General features: G+C 33.0%; 1 protein-coding gene across 8 annotated transcripts in view; it reads left to right on the top strand.

Moving 5' to 3' along the window:
- The window catches only part of PRPF40A (pre-mRNA processing factor 40 homolog A), a 56,625-nt gene that overhangs the window by 32,152 nt on the left and 12,310 nt on the right, over positions 1 to 12,163 (top strand). For 4 of the 8 annotated variants that reach the window (XM_026492783.4, XM_026492789.4, XM_026492788.4 and 1 more), the window contains exons 7-16: positions 1,032 to 1,152; positions 1,391 to 1,444; positions 2,998 to 3,022; positions 3,724 to 4,098; positions 6,586 to 6,694; positions 7,195 to 7,259; positions 7,608 to 7,772; positions 8,863 to 8,971; positions 9,827 to 9,977; positions 10,937 to 11,070. In XM_026492783.4, coding sequence (XP_026348568.3) covers positions 1,032 to 1,152; positions 1,391 to 1,444; positions 2,998 to 3,022; positions 3,724 to 4,098; positions 6,586 to 6,694; positions 7,195 to 7,259; positions 7,608 to 7,772; positions 8,863 to 8,971; positions 9,827 to 9,977; positions 10,937 to 11,070 — 1,308 coding nt within the window. The remainder of the gene's footprint in view (positions 1 to 1,031; positions 1,153 to 1,390; positions 1,445 to 2,997; positions 3,023 to 3,723; positions 4,099 to 6,585; positions 6,695 to 7,194; positions 7,260 to 7,607; positions 7,773 to 8,862; positions 8,972 to 9,826; positions 9,978 to 10,936; positions 11,071 to 12,163) is intronic. The other 4 variants (XM_026492785.4, XM_026492787.4, XM_026492790.4 and 1 more) reach the window with 1 other exon arrangement.

Below are 12,163 nucleotides of genomic sequence, written 5' to 3'. Positions count from 1 at the left end.
CAGTGAGTTTGGGGTAATGGAAATGTAATTAAATTAAAAATATAAGTGTCATTTTGTTAGAGTGGGAAATAGTCTTTGTGGAAAAGGCCCCTGAAAAGTATGTGTATTTCTTTTTGTGTTGCAAATTTATCATTCATAATATACAGTGTGGAAATTAGATTGAAGGGATAAACTGAGTAAACATTATTGCATATGGTTTAATTAGGAACTCTGGAGTCCTAAGTAAGAGTTGATCTGGCATTTCAAGCCACACTTGGAGATTTTTCCTAGTTGGCAGCATATAGTTGTTTTATCCCTCTTAATTGAGGAATTTGAGGATATAAAAATATTTTCCAGGCCACCACACTAATATGCACAGCAATACTTGGGATGGGAGCTTGGCAGAGACTGTAATTTTTTTTGATCCCAGTACTGATACAGGCAGTTATTTCTTCCTTAAATATCATCGCTAAGACACTGTCTAAATAGGAGTTTTCAGTAGCATCACATGGCACCCTAATCAGTTTTATATATTAGGTTTTAAGTATATCATACTTATTTTTTTTCTTTATATATAGTTCACATAGATGTAATAAATTATTAGCCATAAAACTGATATCTAAGCATGGGTAAACCAGATTTTGCTTTTCCCCAGTTTTTATGTTTTTCCTGCTTTTGTTATTATTTGAGAAGTCTGTGAAATGTGTATGATAAATTTTACCTATGATGGGGTGTAAATGGCAACAGCAAACAGGATTTGAAATTTACATAGATCTGGTTTTGAATCTTGCCTCTGCCTCTTAATTAGGTGTATTATCTTAAACAAGTTACTTTCTGTAAGTAACAGTATAAATTTGAAATAATAGTATGGATGTTGCACTGTTACAAAGATTAATATAAAATAGCATCACCTACTAAGTATTCTGTAATTGGTGACTTATCTTAAAAGCGTTTGATTTGTACAGATTGATAATATTTAGTGAAACAGTGATGTGAATGATGAGTGATACTAAATTCATTACTATTAACTGAGGATTTTTATTTCCCTTTAGCAACTTTTATCTAAATGTCCCTGGAAGGAATACAAATCTGACTCTGGAAAGCCTTACTATTATAATTCTCAAACAAAAGAATCCCGCTGGGCCAAACCTAAAGAACTTGAGGATCTTGAAGGTAACACAGAAAAAAATAATTTTTAATGTTAATTTTTTTACATATCTTTGTCATTCATGTTGAAACAATCCTTCATAAATAGGATTGTTCAAACACAGGTCTTATTTTAAAAAATTAAATGATTAGAACGTTTTAAATGGTATAACAGTTTTATGGGCTCTTATTTTCTTGTTGCTCTAGATATCAGTTCTATAGATTTTAAATAGATTTTTATTTGATTTGATTCCACTGAAACTAGGATACCAGAATACCATTGTTGCTGGAAGTCTTATTACAAAATCAAACCTGCATGGTGAGCTGCTTTGATAATTCATTTTCTGTCATTATTTAACATTTTTAGAGTATTTTACTAATGTTCACTAACCATGATTGGATAAATCTGCAGTGAGAATTCTCTATTAAAAATTCATTCAAGGGTTATATTATAAATGAGCTTGTGACTTTTAAAATTATACTTTGATTTAAAATTAATTTACACTTGGAAAATTGAATAAAGACATCATGTACAATAATTCTAAATACAACTGTGAGTGTTGGTACATACAGGCAATAGGTGACTTAACCATGTAGCAGATTGCGAGAGCCTTGAGTTCAGTATAAATTTTTTAATGTATTGTCAGACTGTACATTTAATGCTGATATTATTTTAGCACAACATTCCAAAATAGCCTTTATGGTATGGGAGAATTAAACAAAATGCCATGCTTCACTTACAAAGGGAGTATTTTTCATTATCCTCAACTGTTAAATACCCCTGAAAATCTGGAAATACTACCTAATATGAAACCCAATTCTTCAAATAGAGATTAGAGTGAGAATTGAAAATTTAGTTCTTCTGCTCTCACTTCTAATAGAATCTGGTATCATAAATTATCAATTTAGAAGCAATAGATTTTAGAAATGGGGCTAATAAAGTAGTCTGCAGTGTGGAATGACATCTGACAGTAAAGAGAATAAAAATTTCCTAAAGACATGGTCTGAAGTCTACTTAACCTTTTTTTTGTGTCACATAATTAGCTTAGATCATGATCGTATCAGGAAAAATATGTCAATTTATGTTAGTAATGATAACTCCTTTAGTATGTTTTGTCAGACATCCTAAAGATACTTTCAGAAATGGTTTCCATTAAAGGGGGATAAGTTTTTAAAATACTTTCATAAAGTTCAGCTTTGTTATCACTTCCATGGACCACCTCATTCCCTAATGATGCTGCATATTTTTGTTACCCATAAAGAAAAATGTGCTTTAATTGGAATGAAAGCTGGAAATGTTGAATGCAAATCTTTAGAGCTCTTTAAATTTCTATACTAGCATTGGCTAATAATAATAATACTGTAGATAGGTAGAGTCCCATTTTATTCATGTAAGAAATATCAAGCTCATTTCTGATATAACCCTACTACAAAATAGTTGGTGTGTATAACTATCTATCTACCTGTCAATGCTAGTATATTGTGCTGGAATTTCATAATATGAATTTGATCTCGTTTTGAATTTGGTATCTTAAAAAAAAAATCAAATAGTTTTACCCCTGGGGAAAATACCGTTTTATTCCAGAATTATACAGATATTTTCAGAGAGTTTTTGCAATACCCAGCAGCCTTTGGGAAAGTAGCAGTGTGCAGAGAAACTTTCCTAAAAACTGCTGTTTAAATTTGTCTTCATTCTCTAATTGCTGCCCTGGAACTTTGGAGCAAGAATTTGCTCTGAAAAAGTTTGTTTTTTTGGATGGTGAACTAAATCTTATTGTATGAAACTTCTCTTTATCTCCCTTTAATGTTTGTTTTCAGTGACTGTATTTAAAAACCATGTCATCTGTAACTTTTCTTTTTTCTCTTTAATAGCAATGATCAAAGCTGAAGAAAGCAGGTAAGCAATTTTGGACATCAGTACAATTTACAAATTTGGTGTCTCCTGTATATAGCATTCTTGCTTTAACTATTTGCTTAATCGTATAAATAGTATTTAACATGTCCGGCCTGATGGTTTGATGTCTTTGGATATCTTTGGAGGATTGGGGCCAGGGAGGAGGATATTTATTCAAGATACACAAATGACACTTTGCTAGACAGTGATTGTTGGACTTGGATTGCATCCTTTGAATTAAGGCTGTGTTGTAGAAAAGTCCAGTATTTGGTTTGATTTAATTTGGGAATAGATGAAGTACATATGTCTTCCTATATTCAGGTTTCCCTTTTAATATATGAAATGAATAAAATTTAAAGTTCTTACAGAAATTTATGATCTAGGCCAAATTTTATGATGCATAATACAATCTGACAATAGGGCATTTTGTGAACGAAAACAATTATTGGACTTTTGGAAGGTGCAGAGTTTTGCGTGAGTCCCTATCCTGTTTTATCCTGAATGTTTGCTCAGTTAAAGTAATCCAGCCTCATTCTGTGTTTTTCATCTCTTCAAATGGCGTAATAGTTTGCCACATTGCCTTTCTCCCTTTTATAGTTTCTCTTACTCATTTGATTTTATGGGTGAAAACTAGTATTGTTTGGCTTTCTGATTATTACTTAGTGAGATGACCAGTTTTTTATTGTTGTTTTTTTAATATATAGTAAGCAAGAAGAGTGCACCACAACATCAACAGCCCCGGTTCCTACAACAGAAATTCCGACCACCATGAGCACCATGGCTGCTGCGGAAGCTGCCGCCGCTGTCGTTGCTGCTGCAGCCGCTGCTGCTGCCGCTGCCGCCGCAGCCAATGCCAGTGCTTCCACCTCTGCTTCGAATACTGTCGGTGGAACTGGTCCAGTTGTTCCTGAGCCTGAAGTTACTTCGATTGTTGCTACTGTTGTAGATAACGAGAATACAGTGACAATTTCAACTGAAGAACAAGCACAACTTACTAGTACTCCTGCTGTTCAGGAACAGAGTATGGAAGTATCCAGTAATACTGGAGAAGAAACAGCTAAGCAGGAAACTGTAGCTGAGTAAGTTCAGTGACTTGTCTTTTTCAAATCAGTACCAGACTTCATTAATGTAAGAAATTGCCAGTTTACATGGTGGCCATTGAGTGTTAAAATTTTTTGTGAATCAAAACATGAGCCTTTAGATAATGAATCATTATCAAGGCTGAGTTTTGTGAGGTCATGCTCTTAAACTGTTGAAAAACTAATCCTCAGAGATTTTAGGAAGCAGAATTCAGAGATAGAGGGTGAGGCACAAATTTAAAGGGGGGTACCAAGCACCTTAGTAATCAAAATATGTCAGTTATGGTGTTGTAGTTTTAAAGTTTTAAATCAAAACTAATGCAAAAAGTCCATGATTATTAAAATAACAAAATTTTAAATAAAGACAGGATTAGTATTACGTTCTTTATTTTGTGACAGTCTCAAATATGACTTAGCACAGGCCTGCAAGGAAGTGCTACAGTTTGATGTTGAACAAATAGAAGCAAAAATTAAATAGACTAAAATAATTTAGTAGGGTATAGGAGGAAAACTGTTACTGTAATTAAATTGCTACAACTTTTTAATATGGCAAAACAGCTGCATCTGTCAATTTATAGTTTACATGTACTTGTATTCCCTATGATCTGGTCATATTTCATATGGCTGTGCTTTATACATATGTAAAAAGTAACCTTGAGCCATGCTTCTTGACTTTAATGATGTCCACATATATTTTAAAAAACTGTTAACCATGGTGTCAAGTTCCAAACATGATCATCCATCTTAATATTTAAACATATTGATTTCATCTCCCAACTCCTTCTTGTAAATACACTTTTTAAAAATTTTCTTATGTACGTTTCCCAAAGTTGAAAATAGCTTTATAATATTTTCTGATGTTTAGAAGTTGAAAAAGGAATCTATATGATATATCTGAAGGCATAAAGAGTAACATTTTACTTATATCCTTCTGCCCTTTCTTTTTATTTTTTTTAAGTTTTACTTTGTTTTTTTTCAAGATTTATTTATTTGAGAGAGAAAGTGCTCACACTTGTGCAGGGGAGGGGGGCAGAGGGAGAGGAAAAGCAGACTTCCCTCTGAGCACAGAGCCCAACACGGAGCTCCATCTCAAGATCCTGAGATCATGACCTGAACTGAAAGTAAGAGTTGGATGCTCAACCAGCTGAGCCACTCACACATCCCCGTTTTATTTTTTTTAATAATCTCTACACCCAACATGGGGCTCCAGCTCACAGCCCTAAGATAATTGTGTGCTCTTTCAACTGAACCTGCCAGGCACCCTGCTTTGCCCTTTTTCTGTGCATTTAAAAATATGTGCATTATATAATATATTTTAAACCTACATCTGATGTCTTTTACATTGTAAAGATACGTACCCCATCATGTTGAATGATGGCATATTACTTTATTATTTTCATATACATAAATTTCAGTGTTCTGATAGAGATTTAGGCTTTTGGGGATGATATGTTTTTTATATCTTTTTGTACTTATATTTTTCTACAGTAATTTGTTTTTCATAATTTTACCAATGAACAATTATTTCTTGTTTATTTTCTTTCTAGTTTTCCTAAAATGCCTGAGTCATTATAATCTTTTTATTTTAATTACTGCAATATAGACCATTTATAGCTATTAATCTTTGGGCCCTTTATACTATTTCTGATGATTTTAAATAAATTTCCCAAAGTAAGGTTACTTGACTCAGAGGGTATTAATGTATTTTTTGTAGTTGTTAGTATTTGCTCCAGTATCTTCCTCTAAGTATTCTACTTAGTTTTTTTTTCTACATTTTTTTTTCCCTTTATAAAGGAGGGGTGTTAGGATTATATGACCTTTTCATTTCATAAAGACCCCCAAACTAGTACAGTTGATAATTCTTGGGTATATTTACTCTCTTTTTTTTTTTTTTTTTGAGATCAGTGTTTGGCATACTTTTTTGTAAATCATCGGAGAGTAAATACTTCCAGTTTTGCAGATCATAAATTCTGTCACAGTGATGCAGTTCTGCTATGGTAGCACACAATAAGCCACAAACAGTATATAAACTCATGAGTAAAACTATTTACAGAAACAGGCAATGGGCTAGATTTGGTACATGAGTTGTAGTATTCCCATCCTGATTTAGGCCCTCAACATTTTTTTATATTTATGGACACTTGCCCAAATCCTTAGTTATTAAGGCGCCGAGATGAAGAAGGACACTGGGTAAGTTTTATAGACCATTTAAAAGTATTCATTTATGGACTAGTGGAACTAATGTTTTAGTGTAATTGTTTTACAGGCCCTCATGCAGGGTCCTAATAACTGAATGTTTCAGGAGAAAACTATATTACCTTTATGTCTTTATGTTTAGGTAAGTGTGTAAGATTCATATAGCAGAGTTTATTCTAAAATTGTTAAATTTAACCTCAATATCAAACCCTTAAATAATGAAAACATTGTTTTCTAAGTGAAGCAAATGTTTGCTTAAATTATAAATACCATGTTTGAATTTCCCTCTAGTTTTACTCCCAAAAAAGAAGAGGAGGAAAGCCAACCAGCAAAGAAAACCTATACTTGGAATACAAAGGAAGAGGCAAAGCAAGCGTTTAAAGAATTATTGAAAGAAAAGGTATTAAAGATTTTTATATGACATACAGTAATTATTTAATAAGCAAAGTTACTGTTTAATGCAGTCAGTACCTTGATGCCTTTATTGAAAACAGTAATTTTATAAACTGTTACAACCAAAAATGAACTAAATTTGCCTTTTTTGAAGAATAGTTTTGTGAAACTGATTTTCACCAAAAAATTCTTGTGTACAGTGTGCTGCACAACACATTCTACCTCTGTATTTAATATGTTTTTTATTCAAAAAACTTGTTTATGTTTTAACGAATAGTCTTAAGAAAAGTATTCTTGCTCTGTTAAATATCAGTTTAAGTTTTCTTTTTAGTCTGTATGTATATTACCCAGGTTTGCCTTGGTTCAATAAGAAATTATTAGACCTCTTTCAAACTTGAGCAAAGGGAAGTGCTTGATGTTTGCAGTGAGTATTATACTTTATTTCCTGTTGTATGACTTTTACAATATTTGTGCAAAATTTTAATTTTGTCATTAAATGGTTTTCAGCGGGTACCATCTAATGCTTCATGGGAACAAGCTATGAAAATGATCATTAATGATCCACGATACAGGTAACACTTGAGGTTTTTTATTTACTTTTCCAACCCTAGCAAATTAAAAATTGTGTAAAATAGTAAAAATTTTTAACTTTCATTGTCTTCTCTTACTTTAGATACCAAGAACAGTTGTTTTATGTCAGATAAGACCCCAAAAAGCCAGAAAGCTTGTCATACAATTTGAGTACAGATGAAATTAAAAGTTTTTTAAAGTAGAAATTATTTTCTGTAATTGTTTATTAATTTTTAAAATCTTACTGAAATTTTCTTAATTTGTGAATGAAATCTTTTTTTTCTTCAAAGCATTGACATTTGATCATCCTGCCTTCATTTACTGTTATATGGTATCCTATTTCTATTTAGTGCTTTAGCAAAGTTGAGTGAAAAAAAGCAAGCCTTTAATGCTTACAAAGTACAGACAGAGAAAGAAGAAAAGGAAGAAGCAAGATCGAAATACAAAGAGGCAAAGGAATCCTTTCAGCGTTTTCTTGAAAATCATGAGAAAATGACTTCCACAACCAGATACAAGTAAGATCTTTAGTAATGCATAGGATATGTTTACTGCACTGTTTCTGTGTCAGACTTTTTGCTAAGTGTAGTAATTAATCCAAAGTAGATACTCATTAAAGCTAAATGATTATGAGTGTGGCAGTTTCATAAGGTACAAGATAAATCAGTAGTTAAATGTAGAATTTAACTTATAGACTTAGTTATTAATTAGAGACTAGAACAAAAGAGGGGTAGACTGAATGTAATAATATAAGCCTGACTCCTTTCTATTTAATATAAAAACTGAGGGGCGCCTGAGTGGCTTAGTCGGTTAAGCGTCTGACTCTTGAATCCAGTTCAGGTCTTGCTCTCAGGGTTGTGAGTTTAAGCCCCACATGTTGGGCTCAACACTAGGTGTGGAGCCTACTTAAAAAAAAAAAAAAAAAAAAAAAATATATATATATATATATATATATATATAAATTTAACATTTTTGCAATAAGTTCATTTTCCATATGTACTTTCTTATTTTCCTCAATTTTTTAGAAAAGCATTAGTAAAGATTCTTTTCTTTAAATAGTCATATTATATGTATTAACTAAAGTTCTAGCAACTTTTTGAAGTCTATAATTTAGTTCCAAGAACAGTTTGTTAGTGTTTATTGCTACCCTAAGAAATACAGCCTTGACTACAAAACATGGCCCAATTAGAATTATCCACTCCTTGGGGCGCCTGGGTGGCTCAGTAGGTTAAGTGTCCTACTCCTGGTTTCAGTTCAGGTCATGATCTCAGGGTCATGAGATGGGTCCCCGCATCAGGCTCCTGGCTCAGCTCGGCATCTGCCTGGGATTCTCCCTCTCCCTGCCTCTTCCTTCCTCTCTCTCCCTCCTCCTCCTTCTTTCTTTCTCTCTCTCTCAAATAAATAAGTAAATCTTCAAGAAAAGAAAGAAAAAAGAAATATCCACTCCATCTCTAGGGAGGAATGGAGGCCTAAGCTATTTTGTTATTTTTCTTAATTATCCAAAAGTTTTCCTATATAATACACTCATGAACTTAGAGTGTTCATCAGGGTAAGCTTAAAATTAATTTTTATTGAGTAATATAGAATAACATTTAATTATTTTATTAGAAAAGCAGAGCAAATGTTTGGAGAGATGGAAGTCTGGAATGCGATATCGGAACGTGATCGTCTTGAAATCTATGAAGATGTTTTATTCTTTCTTTCAAAAAAAGAAAAGGTATTACTCACTCTTAGTTGTTAGTATTTATAGATAAAACAAGATATTTCTTCATTCCGATTAGGAGTTATTTTATAACATGTCCATTTTAATTGTTTGGTTTATTCAATTTATGTGGTGTAGCAAATCTCTTTATTAGAAGTTGGATTAAAAATGGGTAGCTCCTGTAATGGTAAGTACTGATGTGGACACATTAGGTACAGATTTATCCAGCTGTTATTTGAATTGTCATTAATTGGCTGTCTTATGCCCACTTTTGAAGATTTTTTTTTTAACTCATTAGGTTCTTTAAATACTCAGTATTTTTGTTTATAATGCATTTATGTAAGTTTTCTATACAAGAACGGCAGTAATATATAATTGTTACCACTACAGTGTGCTTGCAGAATAGTGTTTGAAAACACCTCTTATCTGTTTTATTTATGCAGTAAGTTATGTATTATTCGGTCTTAAGGAGATGTTTAGAAATGTAAGTATTACCAAAAATTTGAACATAATTGAAAGTGGTTGAAGACTGTGGCATTTGCCTGTTGTGTGACTTGTTGACAGTAACTTTAGTTTTAGACTCTATCTACAATGCATAGTTATAGGAAGAGAGATTTATGGAGTTGTTGGGGAGATACGGTTTCCAGATTCCAGCTTCTTAGAAGAGAGGTTAAAAAAAAAATTGAAGGTAAGCAGTCACCAAGCTAAGAAGTTTGACAAGATAACTGGAAAAGTAGTGTTGATATTTAAAATAAATGGGTAACATGAAATTTGAGCATCATTTAGAATGTAAAGAAATTCTCACTGATTGCAGTTCAAATACCATATTTTATTTGAACCTTAAAACGTGTAATCATTCTTTTGGTTTAGGAGCAAGCAAAGCAGTTACGAAAGAGAAATTGGGAAGCCTTAAAAAACATACTTGACAACATGGCTAATGTAACATACTCTACTACCTGGTCTGAAGCTCAGCAGTATCTGATGGATAATCCAACTTTTGCAGAAGATGAGGAATTACAGAGTAAGAATAAAGATTAAATGCGAGAAAGCTTTTTAGAAGTACAATAGCAGAGAATTCTCACTTTTATTATGAGGTCACGAACTGAATTTTACGCAATTGTTTGTTCATTCCTTTTTTTTTTCTTTTTTCCTTTCCTTCTTTAGGTTGGGGAGGGGCAGAGGGAAAGGGAAAGAGAGATCTTAAGCAGATTCCACACCCAGCCCGATGCAGGGCTCAGTCTTAAAACGCTGAGGATCTTGAGCCAAAATCAGGAGTCAGATGCTTACCCAACGGAGCCACCCTGGCACCCCTCGTGTGTCCATTACTGATACAGTGTTTTGTTGGTTTCCAAATAGAGAATTGAGTTTCATTATTCATGGAAGTAAATACTATCAGATAATCCTTAAAATATATTTATTGTAGATCAAACCTGAAATTGTTTTTTACCATTTTTGTGTAATTTAGTACGAACTAGATACCACAATTTTACACTGTCTCTTTGAGATAAAAGCTTTAGAGATTTGCAAACACGAAAAATTGTATTAGCATTATCCTGCATTAAGCTTACCCAGATTCTTTTTCTGACTTACCTAGTTGCTTTTTAAATTACGGCTTTGTGGATTACCCCTCTGAATACTATGCTTCATTCAATAGGTGTGGGTAGGGCCTAAAATTCTATCCTGTGAAAATCTCCTTGGGTAATTCTAATGTTGACAAATTTTACAGTAACAGTTTTATTTTCCTTAATTGTGTCTTATGCATGGTCTTTATTTCACCCTCGAATTCAAGATATCTTTTAATGAGGTGGTTTTGGAATTTTTTAAATCATTTCCTATTTAGGTGATGACAAGTCATATTTGAGTTTAATTACAATTATTTTGGAAAGGTGTATTTGAAATTTATAGGAAGTTAGTGTAAATAAACTGCTTTCCTTACTGATATTGGACATTTTAATTTTTTTTAACTGGGAAACTCTCTAGACATGGATAAAGAAGATGCATTAATTTGCTTTGAAGAACACATCCGAGCTTTAGAAAAGGAAGAAGAAGAAGAAAAACAGAAGAGTTTGCTGAGAGAAAGGAGACGGCAGCGTAAAAACAGAGAATCTTTTCAGGTAATTAAAAAAATCTCTTTTTTAGCTTAATTTCATACTATAGTTAGTGAGCTTCAACAGTGATAGGAACAATTTTGAGACTCCCTCATCCCAGATCATTAATTTAGGCTTTGTGGAGGATCCATACACATTTAACTGAAGGAAAACAGCCATTTTAGGCCAGGGGAACATAAAAGGCTGTAGCAGACTTGATATTTAAGATGCGTACTGGTAAATTGGCTAAGGTTTCACTTGGGGAAGAGGAATAGCATGAGAGAAGACTGAAAAAATATGTTTTGATGATTGATTAAATTAGTTGATTTTTAGTGTCTAGAGAATAGTAGGGAATGATATGGGATATATAGTTTGGGGATGGGCCATAGTTCTTAAATGCTATACATAGAAGTTGAAATTACATATTTTTTATATAAGCCAGTGGCTCATTTTCACCTCCAGATGTCACTTTTATCCTCTCGTTAATAGAGAATATCATGGAGTAATGAGTTTTGCATTTTATATTTCACCCGATTGCTCATTTCAGTAACTGTATTAATAGCAGTTAGCATTGTTTACTGCTACACATTTTAAATTGATAATCACTTAAATTTTTATTATAGCCTTCTAAGATTTGGTACTATTTTGGTTTTGTCCATTTATATAAGATAAGGAAATGGACTCAGGCGAAGTGACTTACCCAAATTCAAAGACTAAATAGTGGAGCCACAATCTGAATCTGTGCAGCCTTTTTTTCTTTTTTTAAGATTTTCTTTATTTACTTGAGAGACAGAAATCGCATGAGCGGGGAGGGAGGGAAAGAAGCAGGCTCCCTGCTGACCAGGGAGCCCCACTTGGGACTTGATCCCAGGACCTGAGATCATGACTGGGCCAAAGGCAGATGCTTAATCAGCTGAGCCACCTAGGATCTCTTCCATTAAACACTGTAGTAAGATAAATGATAAATTACAGTGACTTAAGTTTATTTCTCCTTTAATGATAACAGTTATCTGGTGTAGGATAAGGGCACATTGCCATTCCCTAAGGCAGGAGTACTCAAAACTTAGCGTGCATCTAAATCACCTAGAGGACTTTTTTTTTTTTTTAAGTAATCTCTGTG

Source organism: Ursus arctos, unplaced genomic scaffold (genome assembly GCF_023065955.2).
Source record: "Ursus arctos isolate Adak ecotype North America unplaced genomic scaffold, UrsArc2.0 scaffold_1, whole genome shotgun sequence".
Taxonomy (NCBI): Eukaryota; Metazoa; Chordata; class Mammalia; order Carnivora; family Ursidae; genus Ursus; species Ursus arctos.
Note: the sequence above shows the minus strand (reverse complement) of the source record. Positions and strands in the feature narration are given on the sequence as shown.